Below are 16971 nucleotides of genomic sequence, written 5' to 3' on the forward strand. Positions count from 1 at the left end.
TATACCCATTTGAATGAAGAGTTCCAAAGAATAGCAAGGAGAGATAAGAAAGCCTTCCTCGGTGATCAGTGCAAAGAAACAAAGGAAAACAATAGAATGGAAAAGACTAGAAATCTCTTCAAGAAAATTAGAGATATCAAGGGAACATTTCATGCAAAGATGGGCACAATCAAGGACAGAAATGGTATGGATCTAACAGAAGCAACAAAGATATTAAGAAGAGGTGGCAAGAATGCACAGAAGAACTGTACCAAAAAGATGTTAATGACTCAGATAACCATGATGGTGTGATCACTCACCTAGAGCCAGACTGGAGTTGCAAAGTCAACTGGGCCTTAGAAAGCATCAGTACAAACAAAGCTAGTGGAGGTGATGGAATTACAGCTGAGCTATTTCAAATCTTAAAAGATGATGTTGTACTTGGTATGCCAGCATATATGCAACACTCAGCAGTGGTCACAGGATTGGAAAAGGCCAGTTTTTGTTCAAATCCCACAGAAGAGCAATGCCAAAGAATGTTCAAACTACCACACAATTGCACTCATTTCACATACCAGCAAAGTAATAGTGAAAATTATCCAAGCCAGGCCTCCACAGAACGTGAACCAAGAACATCCAGATGTACAAGCTGGATTTAGAAAAAGTAGAGGAACTATAGATAAAATTGCCAAAATCTTTGGATCATATAAAAAGCAAGAGAGTTCCAGAAAAACATCTACTTCTGCTTTATTGACTATGCTAAAGCCTTTTACTGTATGGATCACGACAAACTGGAAAATTCTTTAAGAGATGGGAATAGCAGACCACCTTATCTGCCTCCTAAGAAATCTGTATGCAAGTCAAGAAGCAACAGCTAGAACTGGACATAGAACAATGGACTGGTTCCAAACTGGGAAAGGAGTACGTTAAGGCTGTATACTGTCACCCCGCTTATTTAACTTATATGTAGAGTACATCATGTGAAATGTCAGACGGGATGAAGCACAAGCTGGAATCAAGATTGCTGAGAGAAATATCAATAACCTCAGATATGCAGATGACACCACCCTAATGGTAGAAAGCGAAGAGGAACCAAAGAGCCCCTTGATAAAGGTGAAAGAGAGAGGGAAAAAGCTGGCTTAAGACTCAATATTTTAAAACAAAAATCACAGCATCTGGTCCCATCACTTAATGGCAAATAGATGGGGAGACAATGGAAACAGTGACAGACTTTATTTTCTTGGGCTCCAAAACCACTGCAGATGATGACTGGAGCCATGAAATTATAAGACACTTGCTCCTTGGGAGAAAAGCTGTGACAAACCTAGACAGCATATTAAAAAGCAGAGACATTACTTCACCAACAAAGGTCCATCTAGTCAAAGCTATGGTTTTATCAGTAGTCATGTATGGATGTGAGAGTTGAACCATCAAGAAGGCTGAACGTTGAAGAATTGATGCTTTTGAGCTATGGTGTCAGAGAAGACTCTTGAGAGTCCCTTGGACTACAAGAAAATCAAATCAGTCAATCCTAAAGGCAGTTCTGAATATTTATTAGAAGGACTGATGCTGAAGCTGAAGCTCCAGTACTTTGGCTAAGTGATCCAAAGAACTGACTCATTGGAAAACACCTTGATGCTGGGAAAAATTGAAGGCAACAGAGAAAGGGGACAACAGAGGATGAGATGGTTGGATGACATCACTGACTCAATGGACATGACTTTGAGAAAGCTCCAGGAGATGGTAAAGGACAGGAAAGCCCGACATGCTGCAGCCCATGGGGTCGCAAAGAGTCAGACACAAATGAGCGACTCAGTCTCAGTTCAGTCACTCAGTCATGTCCGATTCTTTGTGACCTCATGAACCACAGCATGCCAGGCCTCCCTGTCCATCACCAATTCCCAGAGTCCACCCAAACCCATGTCCATTGAGTCAGTGATGCCATCCAATCATCTCATCCTCTGTCGTCCCCTTCTCCTCCTGCCCTCAATCTTTCCCAGCATCAGGGTCTTTTCAAATGAGTCAGCTCTTCGCATTAGGTGGCCAAAGTATTGGAATTTCAGCTTCAACATCAGTCCTTCCAATGAACACCCAGATCTCCTGATCTCCTTTAGGATGGACTGGTTGGATCACCTTAGAGTCCAAGGGACTCTCAAGAGTCTTCTCCAACACCACAGTTCAAAAGGATCAATTCTTCAGCACTCAGCTTTCTTTATAGTCAAACTCTCACATCCATACATGACCACTGAGCGACTGAACAATACCAATACAGGCATTATTTTTTTCTGAAACACAATCAGTAGCTAAAAAACACATACAAATACATAAGCACTTTTAATATATGAAATATAGTTCAAATATTTATATCTAAAAGCATGACTACTCAAACTAATCCTATATTTATATGCTTAATATTTAAACAATAGAATATGCTAAATATTTCTGAAAAAAGCTAACAGGGAAAAATTATATTTTTAATCCATATGTAAACTTATCCTATTATTTTCTAATATGATATCTTTGTGAAACTTAGGTTACACCTAAAATCCAAAATTACTTTATCTATATTGTTACAAAACCTACTTTTTCTTCTCTTTCTGTTTCAAGGTGTTTCTTAACAGACCAAAGTTCATTTCTGAGATTGGACAGTTCAATCTCCTAAAGAAAAAGGAACATGAAATTTATAAGTGCATCTATACAGTTCTTAAGATAATGAAAATGCAAACTAATATTTTAAAACTAGTTTTACAGAAAAATGAATTCACTCATAAAAGATATACACTTTTTTTTTGATATACACTTTTTAAAAGCTTACTGATATGAAGGCTGTTAGACGAACACAACGAAGGATTTCGTTTAGACAAATTTTGTATAGTTTGCTCTAAAGAAATATTTAACACTATATATATATCTCTTATTCTCATCCTCTCCCAATCTATCCCACTCCTCCTTTCCATACCTCAATCAGAGCTCAAACTTATTTGTAATTGGAATTTATAACTTTTCACTTGAAAAAAAGAGATCATTCTACAATTTCAAAAAAAATTAGAAAACCATCTCTCTATAAGATCTACAACATCCCTTTCAGATCTATGGTTATTTGATTCTATAGATCAAAAATTATGGTTTATATGAAAACTGGCTTCTACTGCTATTTTTTCTCACCAGAGATGCTTTCATTGATGAGTGTTCTTGTTCTTTGCTCTTATAAAGTCCTAATTCTGAGTCTCTTTCTTCAACAATTTTATCATATTGGTGCTATATTAAATAGAACATTTTAGGTGTATTAGAAGTTCAAAAGCTTATGTTTTAATAACACTGTTATCCTAATGCATTTAATATTTACAAAAACAATGTTTATGAATTCAGTAATATATATCTGAGCATATTTTTAAATTTTTTAAATTACATTTTTAAATGCTAACAATAAAAACAATAAAACACAGATAACGGTCTTAGAAATAACCCAAGAGCAAAAAATAATTTTTTTTAATTAGGAATAATGAATTTCATAATTAAAAAAAAACATTAGAAACACAAGGACCTCTTAGAAAAACCGCTGATTCCAGATCTTGGGCAGGAAATACAAGATAAGTCTTAAATATTTTGTTGTTAACAGAAAGTAAGAAAGCTATCACAGATTATTAGGGTCAAGTCAAAAGGACCTGCCAACCAGTTTGAAGAGGTTCCCACTGGCCAAAGTTGGGACAATTTAAGTATCAATAAGGATAAAAACTGTACTGGATTAAGACATACGGAAATTGCTTACATTTTTGAGTTCACAATATTATTTGAAATATTTGAATTTCTCATAGGTTACTTCATAATAATATCCTAGCAACAACTTATAAAGATTAATTGATAGGTATAGCCCACTTCCTATCAAAATCCCGAAGAGTATAAGACTTAATTCCCTAAGAGAATGATTACTTTAAAACAACAGTAAAAAATAGAGCATACTCACAAACACAACTAACATAGTTTTACATCTATTTATTACTGTTTAGTATGTGTTAGACAAAGGTAGAGGATACAAATATTATATTTATTTAAGCACATATACTAGGTATGTACTTAAAAATAAGATGGAAAATTCTGTAAGAGACTACTAAGAAAACGGAGAACAAGAGTGGTTATATCTATCCATAAAATGATGAGGAAAGACTTCTTCAAGGAAGTGACACTTAGGCTCAGCTTCAGGTAGTGAAGATTTGGAAAAATGAGAGATCAAGGATATTCCAGCTATAATTAGACACTGTTGTCTAGACAATTTTCTCTAACAAATCAGAATACTTTATTTTACCATTTTATGTATAAATATTGCTAAAATTGATAATTTTCATTATACAAAAATTACCTTATGTTTTTCCATAAGTGCTACCATTTCAGCTATTTTATGTTGACATCGTATATCAATTTCTTTCTGTAATTTTACTGCTTCATCAGCTACTACTTTTGCTTTTGCAACCTATGAGATAAATTTAGTTTTTTTAAATTAATGCCCAAAAAGCAAATTAAACTCAAATGTTAAATTTAAGTTAAAATAAATAAATCAAACACCAGGAAATTATGAAAGCCAAGTAGAAAATGCACTACTGTTTTGGTTTATTTTAGTTAGGGTCTTCTATCAAGGGAGATGACAGTATAACACTGTAAAGATCATTTAATCTTTTCAAAACAGTTATATACTACTCAATACTTAAATACTTGGCATAACAATACTTTTAATTTCTATTTTAAAAAGCTAATTAATTGTCCCTGATATAATTTACTAAATCTTCTAAAGAATTATAATGCTAAAAGTAAGAATTATTACTTTTCTCTTAAAATGTTAACATACAAATATATGGTTTTAGTATAACAAGTTCTCAAACATATTTAGGTTTTCCTACCTCTCCCAAAAGATTTTCTTCTAATAACTTTTTGTCCTCAATTTCTTTCTGATAGCTGTCAGTCATTTGTTTAAATTTTTGTTTGGCACCTTCTAGTTCTATCTCTAATTTACTGACCTTCGAATAAAGAAAATAGAATGAACATTAGTAAATGCTGTGGATTACTTGAAAAATGCATTCATTTGGGGGTTTTGTGACTCTCAGAAGATGATTTATTTATAAGATAATTGCAGTTGGATCATTTTCCTTACACTTTTCATATGGGGAAATGTGCTTTATTTTTCACAAAATCTATCTTTTCCCCTAAAATACATAGTCTTGACAAGCAATATCCTAAAAGCAGGCATATTTTTATTTTTTTTATTTTTTGACAATATTTAAATTATTTAGTCTCTGTTGTTTTATTACAATAAGTAATTATTCCATGTGGACAGAACACCCATGTGATTCAAAGAAAAAGTGATGGGGAGGGAGGCAGGAGGGGGGTTCAGGATGGGGAACACACGTACACCCGTGGTGGATTCATGTCAAGGTATGGCAAAACCACTACAATATTGTAAAGTAATTAGCTTCCAATTAAAATAAATTTATATTACAAAAAAAGAAAGTTTATTGTGATATAACTTACATGCAAAAAAAAACCCCACATATTTAATGTGGAAATCCAGCTGGATATTTAATGGAGTTCCGACTTAGCTATTTAAAAACCTAAAAGATGATACTGTTGAAGTGCTGCATTCAATATGCTAGCAAATATGGAATACTCAGCAGTGGCCACAGGACTGGAAAAGGTCACTTTTCATTCCAATTCCAAAGAAAGGCAACGTCAAACAATGTTCAAACTACCATATAACTGTACTCATTTCACATGCTAGCAAGGTAATATTCAAAATCCTTCAAGTGAGGCTTCAGCAGTACATGAACTGAGAACTTCCAGATGTACAAGCTGGATTTAGAAACGGCAAAGGAACCAGAGATCCAATTGCCAACATCCACTGGATCATAGAAAAAGCAAGGGAACTCCAGGAAAACATCTACTCCTGCTTCACTGACTACACTGAAGTCTTTGACAGTGTGGATTACAACAAAGTGTAGAAAAATCTTAAGGAGATGGGAATACCAGACCACCTTAACTGTCTCCTGAGAAACCTGTATGCAGGTCAAGAAGGAACAGAACGGACATGGAACAACAAAGGGACTGGTTCAAAACTGGGAAAGGAATGCGACAAGGCTGTATACTGTCACCCTGTTGATTTAACTTACATGCAGAGTACATGATATGAAATGCTAGGCTGGATGAATCATAAGCTGCAATCAGGACTGGCAGGAGAAATAACAACCTCAGATATGCAGATAATACCACTCTAATGGCAGAAAGTGAAGAAGAACTAAGGATCCTTTTGCTGAGGGTGAAAGAGGAGAGGGGAAAAAGCTGGCTTAAAACTCAACATTCAAAAAGCTAAGATCATGGCATCCGGTCCCATCACTTCATGGCAAGTAGATGGGGAGACAATAGAAATAGTGACTGAATTTATTTTCTTGGGCTCCACAATTACTGCGCACAGTGACTGCAGCCATGAAATTCAAAGACACATGCTCTTTGTAAACAAAGTTATGACAAACTTAGATAGCATGCTAAAAAATGGAAATATATCACTTAGCCAACAAAGGTCCATACAGTCAAAGCTACAGTTTTTCCAGCAGTCATGTACAGATGTGAGTTGGACCATAAAAAAAGCTAAGCATTGAAGAATTGATGCTTTTGAATTGTGGTGCTAGAAAATACAGCACACACACTCCCTTGAACTGCAAGGAGGTCAAACCAGTTAATCCTAAAGGAACTCAACCCTGAATATTCCGGACCGATGCTGAAGCTGAAGTTCCAATACTTTGGCCACATGATGAGAAGATCAAACTTACTGGAAAAGACCCTGATGCTGCGAAAGATTGAGGGCAGGAAGAGAAGGGGTTGACAGAGGATGAGATGGTTGGATGGCACCATTGACTCAATGGACATGAGTTTGAGCAAACTCTGGGAGAAAGTCAAGGACAGGGAAGTCTGGCATGCTGCATTCTGTGGGGTTACAAAGAGTCAGACATGACTTAGTGACTGATCAACAACACTTAATGTATACAGTTTGATGAGTTTGGACATATGCATGCGTCAATGAAATTATCATCAAAATCAAGAAGATAGACATACCCATCACCTTCAAAAGCTTCCTTCTGTCCCTTTTTTTCCCATAAGAACATTTACATTAAGAGTCTACCCTCTTAACAAATTTTAAAGTAAACAATACAGAATTGTTCACTAGAGGCATTATGTAATACAGCAGATCTCTAAAACTACATTATCATGCATAACTGAAGTGAAGTGTTAATAGCTCAGTTGTGTCTGACTCTTTGCAACCCCATGGACTTCAGCCCACCAGGCTCCTCTGTCCACAGAGTTCTACAGGCAAGAATACTGCAGTGAGTTGCCATGCCCTTCTCCAGGTGATTTTCCAGACCCAGGAATCAGACCTGGGTCTCCCACATGGCAGGCAGTTTCTTTACCATCTGGGCCACCAGGGAAGCCACAATTGAAATTTACACAAATTGAAGAAGAATTCCCCATCTCCCCCTCCCGCCAGTCCCTGGTATTTCTGCTTGCATGTGACTGACTATTTTAAATATCATGCAGTATTTGTTCTTCAGTGACTGGCTTTTGTTGCTGAATTGGAAATATTCTTTATATATTCTGGATATTAGATCATTACCAACTACATGATTTGCAAATATTTCTCCAGTTCTGTGGGTTGTCTTTTCACTCTCTTGATGGTGTCCTTTGATCCTTTCATAGTGTTCTCTTGAACACTATAAATAGAGCAAAAGGATTCAATGCAATCATTCCAATTGCCTTTCTGTCAGAACAAATTGATCCTAAAATTTACAAGAAATTCCCAGGGACCCTGAAGAGCCAAAACAATCTTGGAAAAGAAGATTGTTGGAAGACACATAATCCCCAATTATAAAACTCACTACACAAAGCTACAATAATCAAAACAGTGTGGTACTGACATATGGTAAACATATGGATCAATGTCTAACCCTTATGGCAGAAAGTGAAGAACTAAAGAGCCTCTTGATGAAAGTAAAAGAGGAGAGTGAAAAAGTTGGCTTAAAGCTCAACATTCAGAAAAGGAAGATCATGGCATCCAGTCCCATCAATTCATGGGAAATAGATGGAGAAACAATGGAAACAGTGGCTGATTTTATTTTTCTGGGCTCCAAAATCACTGCAGATGGTGACTGCAGCCATGAAATTAAAAGACGCTCACCCCTTGGAAGGAAAGTTATGACCAACCTAGACAGCGTATTAAAAAGCAGAGACATTACTTTGCCAACAAATGTCCGTCTAGTCAAAGCTATGGTTTTATCAGTAGTCATGTATGGATGTGAGAGTTGGACTGTGAAGAAAGCTGAGCACCAAAGAATTGATGCTTTTGAACTGCGGTGTTGGAGAAGACTCTTGAGAGTCCCTTGGACTGCAAGGAGATCCAACCAGTCCATCCTAAAGGAGATCAGTCCTGGGTGTTCACTGGAAGGACTAATGTTGAAACTGAAACTCCAATACTTTGGCTACCTGATGGGAAGAGCTGACTCATTTGAAAAGTCCCTGATGCTGGGAAAGATTGAGGGTAGGAGGACAAGGAGGCGACAGAGGATGAAATGACTGGATGGCATCACCGACTCAATAGACATGAGTTTGGGTAAACTCCGGGAGTTGGTGATGAACAGGGAGGCCTGGCGTGCTGCAGTCCGTGGGGTTGCAAAGAGTCAGACACGACTGAGTGACTGAACTGAACTGAACAGAACAGGAAGTCCAGAAATAAAGCCATTGCCATACAACTATGGTCAACTTATTTTCAATAAGGTTGACAAGACAATTCAATGGAGAAAAAATAGTCTCTAACAAATGCTGCTGAGACAAATAATTAGTACATGGAAAAGAATAAAGAATGAACCTCAGGCCACATTACAAAAATAACTCAAAATAGATTTAAATGTAATCAGTTCAGTTCATATGTAGATCAATTTGGGGAGAACCAGAATTTTCACATAAATGGTATATTGTTAAAATCACATTTTCTAATATCTTGTTATACATGTTTAATACTAGTAATTATTTCTGTGTAATGATTGTATATCTAACATCCTTAATAAACACACTCAATACTTGTATTAACTCATTTGGAGATTCTTACAGATTTTCTACATATGCAGCTCCCATCTAAAATCAACTGAATCTGCTTTGTTTTGTGAAGATTTTAAATTGCTGATTCAATCTCTTTTAGGACTATTCAGCCTAATTTTTTTTTTTTTGACATTGTTTTGGTGAATCTATTTCACTTTAACTTTTTCAAATACATTGGCATAACAATGTTCATAGTAAAGGTATTAACTTTAAACTTTAAAAAATACATGCCATAATTTCTAGATTAATAGAACTGTGGCTAGAGGACATACTCTGTGTGATTTCAAGCCTTTGAATTTTATAGCCTTATACATGATATTTTTGTTAACTGAGTGTTCTTGAAGAGTATGTTTCCTTCACTTTCTGACCTAAAAAAAATCTCCTTATTTCTTCAACATACTTAAAAGAGAGATATTCTGGAGACATAATTCAAGGTTGACATTTTCTCTGTACTTGAGAATATTTTTTTCACTGTTTTCTAACTTACACTGTTGCTTGTTGGAATGTCCATGGTAAATCTGTCACTCTTTCATTGGTGATCTCTCACTTTTCTCCAGCTACTTTTAAGATCTATTTATGTCTAATATTCTGCAGTTTTATATATTAAGTCTCATTCTGGATTTATCCTAATTTTTCCTTCTTGGTATATATCAATCTTCCTGTATCTGTGAATTCATCAAATCTAACTATTCTCAGTATTTACTGCCTCTCCCCAATTCACTCTATTCTTTCCTTCTTCCTGGGCAATACAAAAACCATTATAAAAACAAATTCATTAAATTAAGTGGCAATAATAAGAACATGATACCATACAAGTTGGACTTCCCAGCTGGCACTAGTGGTAAAGAACCTGCCTGCCAATGCATGAGACATAAGAGACATTGGTTCGATCCCTGAGTTGGGACCATCTCCTGGAAAAAGGCATGGCAATGCACTCTAGTATTCTTGCTTGGAAAATCCCACAGAGGAACCTGGAGGGCTACAATCCAAAGGGTCACAAAAAGTCAGACATGACTGAAGCAACTTAGCATGCATGCATGCACCATATAAATTAGACATGAGAGATAAAGGAGATTTATATATTCTGAAGCTAAAATGTACCAGTAAAAAGGACAAAAATTATGAACTCCAGCTATATGCTGTTAATAAAAGACACATCTAAAATAAAGGCACAGAAAGCACAATAGTGAATAGGTTGCTAAAAATACAACATTGTACATCAACTATACACCAACAAAATTCTTAAATAAATAAATGAACACCATTCAAACACTAAACACTAAAGAAAATTGGTATAATTATAACAATAAAACAGAAGAATTACTAAGGCAAGAAAATATTAATACATAAAGGGAGTGTCTTTATTATGAAATAAAAAGTTCTATTATATGTAGAAAAAAAACCACTCCCTTATCTATGCAGTAGTATAACACAGACAGAAGGGTAAAGAAAATAATGGGCAAGCTATACACAGACTAAATAAATGTTGGACTCTGACTTAAACCCTGCCATCAGATGAGGCTATACCATTGAAGTACATTAACTCACTTGCCACTATAAAGCCTGCCACCAGAGGCAGCTTAATTGTCACTTGCCACTCACTGATAGGATTTTGATATGAATCTGCAAGTAACTGATTTATTATGGTCTCTATGCAGTCAAACCTCTCTGCTAATAATAGTCTGTATTAGCAGCTGATCCCCAGTGCTAACATACCTCAGCTCCACCTCAGATCATCAGGCATTAGATTCTCATAAGGAGCAGGCAACCTAGATCCCTCAGCACACACAGTTCACAGTAGGGTTTGCACTCCTATGAGAATCTAATGACTCCACTGATTTGACAGGAGACAGAGCTCAGGAGGTAATAAGATTGATAAGGAGTGGGTGAAGCTTTGGTCACTTTCCTGTCACGCATCTGTTTTGCAGCCTGGTTCCAAATAGGCTATGAACCAGTACCAGTCCGTGGCCCGGGGGGTAGGGGACCCCTGGCTTAAATGATTTTAACACAGCTAAACCAAAGATGTGCGTTCCATTACAACTAAAATAACTGCTACAATATAAAGGGCTTTGTTGCTAAGGTTCAGTCACTAAGCCATGTCTGACTCTTTGCAACCTCATCAGCACACCAAGCCTTTCTGTCCTTCACTATCCTTCACTGCCCTGGGCTTCCCAGGTAGCATTAGTGGTAAAGAATGTGCCTGCCAATGCAGAAGACGTAAGAGGTGTGGGTTTGATCCCTGGGTCCGGAAGATCCCCTGGAGAAGGGCATGGCAGCCCACTCCAGTATTCTTGCCTGGAGAATCCCATGGACAGAGTAGCCTGGCAGGCTACATTTCATAGGAATGCAAAGATTCAGACATGACTGAAGTGACAGCACACACGCAAAGGGCTTAAATTTCTAAATTCTCATCTATGTACTAGTATTTTTTTTCTTAAAGATTCCAAATACCTTTATCTCATAAACATTCAGCTGCTTGCTTTCTGCTGTACTCTTCTTTTTAAAGGCCTTATTCTGTTAGAAGTAAAAAAATAAAGAATTATGTTTAATATCAAAGTGATTCAAACTTATCCTTTCACTGACTTAGACTAAATTACTAAAGTAAAGGAAAGCATTATTCACTAAAACTGCAGTGAATATAAAAGGTTTTTTAAAAAAGCAATTTGATTTTGAGAATCAGTACATACCTCCTGCTGGAGTTCTTCAATAAACTTGCTCTTATTTTCAACCTGTTTCCTCAAATTGTTACACTAAAAAATGAAGAGAAATTAAAATTATTTTATTCAATATTCCAGTCAAAATAAATACTTTCAAACTAACAAAAATATTAACATAGAGATTACTTCAAAAACTATGTCATTAGGACTTCCCTGATGGTGTCTTGGTTAAGAATCCACCTGCCAATACAGAGAACATGGGTTTAATCTCTGGTCTGGGAAGATGCCACATGCTGTGGAACAACCAAGCCCATGCGCCACAACTACTGAGCCCATACTCTAGAGCCCATGTACAACTACTGAGCTACCATGCTGCAAGTACTAAAGCCCATGAGCCTAGAACCATGCTCTACAAGAAAACCCACTGCAACAAGAAGCCCATGCACTGCAACAAAAAGTAGCCCCCCATTCACTGCAACTAAAGAAAGCCCACACACAGCAACAAAGACCTAGCACAGTCAAAACTAAATAGTCATATCATTAAATAATTCTATTAATGTCAAACCTACCTAGGGTAAAGGAGATAAGAGAGAAAACTGAGAGCTCACTAAAGGTACAGAATCCAGTAAGACAAGCCTGCATAAAGCCCCAAACTCAAAAGACGACCTAATCAGTGAAAGTATAAATAAGAAATAAATCTGCCACATAGAAGGATACAGTAAGGAAACTTGTCTTGACCCTGGCACTGAGTGAATGCTATAAAAATGGTCCTGAAAGGATCCTGCTGTGATTTATGTCAGACAGTGTTTTGCCTATGTTCTCCTCTAGGAGTTTTATACTTTCTGGTCTTATGTTTAGATCTGTAATCTATTTTGAGTTTATTTTTGTGTATGGTGTTAGAAAGTGTTCTAGTTTCATTCTTTTACAAGTGGTTGACCAGTTTTCCCAGCACCACTTGTTAAAGAGATTGTCTTTAATCTATTGAATATTCTTGCCTCCTTTGTCAAAGATAAGGTGTCCATAGGTGCGTGGATTTATCTCTGGGCTTAAGAGGACACTAATAGATAGAAAAATATACCATGTTCATGGATAGGAAGAATCAATACAGTGAAAATGAGTATACTACCCAACAATCTATAGATTCAATGCAATCCCTATCAAGCTACCAACGGTATTTTTGATAGAGTTAGAACAAATAATTTCACAATTTGTATGGAAATACAAAAAACCTCAAAGAGCCAAAGCTATCTTGAGAAAGAAGAATGGAACTGGAGGAATCAACCTGCCTGACTTCAGGCTCTACTACAAAGCCACAGTCATCAAGACAGTATGGTACTGGCACAAAGACAGAAATATAGATCAATGGAACAAAATAGAAAGCCCAGAGATAAATCCACGCACCTATGGACACCTTATCTTTGACAAAGGAGGCAAGAATATACAATGGAGTAAAGACAATCTCTTTAACAAGTGGTGCTGGGAAAACTGGTGAGCCACTTCTAACAGAATGAAACTAGAACACTTTCTAACACCATACACAAAAATAAATTCAAAATAGATTACAGATCTAAACGTAAGACCAGAAACTATAAAACTCCTAGAGGAGAACATAGGCAAAACACTCTCCAACACAAATCACAGCAGGATCCTCTATGACCCACCTCCCAGAATATTGGAAACAAAAGCAAAAATAAACAAATGGGACCTAATTAAACTTAAGACCTTCTGCACAACAAAGAAAACTATAAGCAAGGTGAAAAGACAGCCTTCAGAATGGGAGAAAATAATACCAAATGAAGCAACTGACAAACAACTAATCTCAAAAATATACAAGCAACTCCTGCAGCTCAATTCCAGAAAAACACACGACCCAATCAAAAAATGGGCCAAAGAACTAAATAGACATTTCTCCAAAGAAGACATACAGATGGCTAACAAAGACATGAAAAGATGCTCAACATCACTCATTATCAAAGAAATACAAATCAAAACCACAAATGAGGTACCATTTCACGCCAGTCAGAATGGCTACGATCCAGAGGTCTATAAGCAATAAATGCTTGAGAGGGTGTGGAGAAAAGGGAACCCCCCTACACTGTTGGTGGGAATGCAAACTACTACAGCCACTATGGAGAACAGTGTGGAGATTCCTGAAAAAACTGGAAATAGAACTGCCTTATGACCCAGCAATCCCACTTCTGGGCATACACACCGAGGAAACCAGAACTGAAAGAGACATGTGTACCGCAATGTTCATCGCAGCACTGTTTATAATAGCCAGGACATGGAAGCAACCTAGATGTCCATCAGCAGATGAATGGAAAGAAAGCTGTGGTACATATACACAATGGAGTATTACTAAGCCATTAAAAAGAATACAACTGAATCAGTTCTAATGAGGTGGATAAAACTGGAGCCTATTATACAGAGTGAAGTAAGCCAGAAAGAAAAACAGCAATACAGTATACTAACGCATATACATGGAATTTAGAAAGATGGTAACAATAACCCTGTATGAGAGACAGCAAAAGGGACACAGATGTATAGAACAGTCTTTTGGACTCTGTGGGAGAGGGAGAGTGTGGGATGATTTTGGAGACTGGCATGGAAACGTATAGTATCATATATGAAACGAATGGCCAGTCCCGGTTCGATGCATGATACTGGATGCTTGGGGCTGGTGCACCGGGACGACCCAGAGGGATGGTATGGGGAGGGAGGAGGGAGAGGGGTTCAGGATATGGAACATGTGTACACCCGTGGCGGATTCATGTTGATGTATGGCAAACCAATACAATACTGTAAAGTAATTAGCCTCCAATTAAAATAAATAAATTTATATTTTAAAAAAATAAAAGAACTAATTAAAACTTCAGTATGCAGGTCAGGAAGCAACAGTTAGAACTGGACATGGAACAACAGACTGGTTCCAAATAGGAAAAGGAGTACATCAAGGCTGTATATTGTCACCCTGCTTATTTAACTTCTATCCAGAGTACATCATGAGAAATGCTGGGCTGGAGGAAGCACAAGCTGGAATCAAGATTGCTGGGAGAAATATCAATAATCTCAGATATGCAGATGACACCACCCTTATGGCAGAAAGTGAGAGGAACTAAAAAGCCTCTTGATGAAAGTGAAAGAGAAGAGTGAAAAAGTTGGCTTAAAGCTCAACATTTAGAAAACAAAGATCATGGCATCTGGTCCCATCACTTCATGGGAAATAGATGGGGAAACAGTGGAAACAGTGACAGACTGTAGTTTTTTGGGCTCCAAAATCACTGCAGATGGTGACCGCAGTCATGAAATTAAAAGACGTTTACTCCTTGGAAGGAAAGTTATGACCAACCTAGATAGCATATTCAAAAGCAGAGACATTACTTTGCCAACAAAGGTCCATCTAGTCAAGGCTATGGTTTTTCTAATCGTCACGTATGGATGTGAGAGTTGGACTGTGAAGAAGGCTAAGCGCCGAAGAATTGATGCTTTTGAACTGTGGTGTTGGAGAAGACTCTTGAGAGTCCCTTGGACTGCAAGGAGATCCAACCAGCCCATCCTAAAGGAGATCAGCCCTGGGTGTCCACTGGAAGGACTGATGCTAAAGCGGAAACTGCAATACTTTGGCCACTCATGCGAAGAGTTGACTCATTGGAAAAGACTCTGATGCTGGGAGGGATTGGGGGCAGGAGGAGAAGGGGACGACAGAGGATGAGATGGCTAGATGGCATCACCGACTTGATGGACACGAGTTTGAGTAGACTCAGGGAGTTGGTAATGGACAGGAAGGCCTGGTGTGCTGTGATTCATGGTGTCACAGAGTTGGACATGACTGAACAACTGAATTCAACTGAACTAAACTGAATAAAAATGTAATTAAAATTTAAAACTCAACATAGACAAGAAAATCAGTCACTTCTTGGCCTTATCAAATGAATGCTGAACAAATTTTTAAACTATCAGTTTTAAGTATAACCAGATTATAATATTGCCTGAGAAAGCACATTTTACAGATTTCTCCATTCTTCAGACTATCAAAATTTACTCCCTTGAGAGTTAATATTGATGATCATATCTTTCTCCTACTTAGCTTTCCCTAGAAAATTATAACTGACATTACTATATATTATTAAAAAACCCTTTATAATTGTAGTTACAATAGTTCAAAAAATATGTATATATAATAACATTAGATCAATTTTGCTATTTTTATGCCCCATCTCACTCTCCCTTCTTTCTGAATAAACTAATGAAAATTAAAGTAACTTATGTATTCAATGTTTTTAAATTTAAATAATATCTAAACTTAGGACTAACTGATATGTTTGATGGAATGCCCAGAAATTCTTATAAAAATTTTAAATTATTACAGTTCATTTTTAAGTAAAATAATTCAGGTACATAAAATCAAAGGATTTTATTCAGTAGAATTCTAGCTAGAAAAAAAAATAGTGTTAATTATTAGAGCTAAGAACTTCAGAAAGTGAACTATGTTCTCTAAAGGACTATTTGTTAACTCACTACACAGAAAGTCAAGTTTAGGACAAGTGTGTGGTGAAAGGCAGAGAAGGGAAATTGAATTGGTATCACTAGCCAGAAAGTAAAAATATCTCACAAAAAGAAAGGGGAAATTTTTCTGCAGCTCCTTTGATTATAAAAAATGGGAGAGATATCTAAGAATGATTTTTTAAAAGCATCTTGCCACTGTAAAGATATCCACAGCAAATGCAGCTGGTGAGGGTATGAAATTTGGAGAAAGGAAAGAGATAGTGGACGAGCAATTTAATGAAGCTTTGCTCTTTGAAGCATTATGCAGAAACTCCTAATTCCAAAGCCTCTTCAAACAAACCTGCAATAAAAATCCTATACTATTCTTGAAAGCCTTCAAAATAGAACTGAGATCTCTTTGTATAGGACAATGTAAAGGCTGGCCCTAAAGAGTCTAGCCATACATATATTGCTAGAGAGTCTCTAGTCCCAAGTATCTTTCACATCTGATAATACCTTGTTTTCTAGTATCTTCATTTGTTTATCTTTTTTTATAACTTCACATTCAATGCTTCGAGCCTAAAAAAACATTATTTAACATCAGATTAAAAATGTTAACAGAAATTCTATTTTATTCTATGAGTATCTTTTAGACATGGAATTATAAAGCTTAGTCTATTTCTAAAAAAAAATAGTTATCAGCTCTGCCAGTTTATTTCAG

At 36.6% G+C, this 16971-nt stretch overlaps 1 protein-coding gene across 1 annotated transcript in view; it reads right to left on the bottom strand.

The window, feature by feature from the left end:
* SYCP1 (synaptonemal complex protein 1) overlaps positions 1 to 16971 on the bottom strand; it is a 133235-nt gene that overhangs the window by 41924 nt on the left and 74340 nt on the right. The window contains exons 21-26 of the mRNA XM_052637670.1: positions 11796 to 11858; positions 11560 to 11622; positions 4872 to 4988; positions 4337 to 4447; positions 3145 to 3237; positions 2563 to 2637 (exon numbers count right to left, since the gene is read on the bottom strand). Of these exons, the coding sequence (XP_052493630.1) occupies positions 2563 to 2637; positions 3145 to 3237; positions 4337 to 4447; positions 4872 to 4988; positions 11560 to 11622; positions 11796 to 11858 (522 nt within the window). The remainder of the gene's footprint in view (positions 1 to 2562; positions 2638 to 3144; positions 3238 to 4336; positions 4448 to 4871; positions 4989 to 11559; positions 11623 to 11795; positions 11859 to 16971) is intronic.

This window comes from Budorcas taxicolor, chromosome 3, assembly GCF_023091745.1.
Source record: "Budorcas taxicolor isolate Tak-1 chromosome 3, Takin1.1, whole genome shotgun sequence".
NCBI lineage: Eukaryota > Metazoa > Chordata > Mammalia > Artiodactyla > Bovidae > Budorcas > Budorcas taxicolor.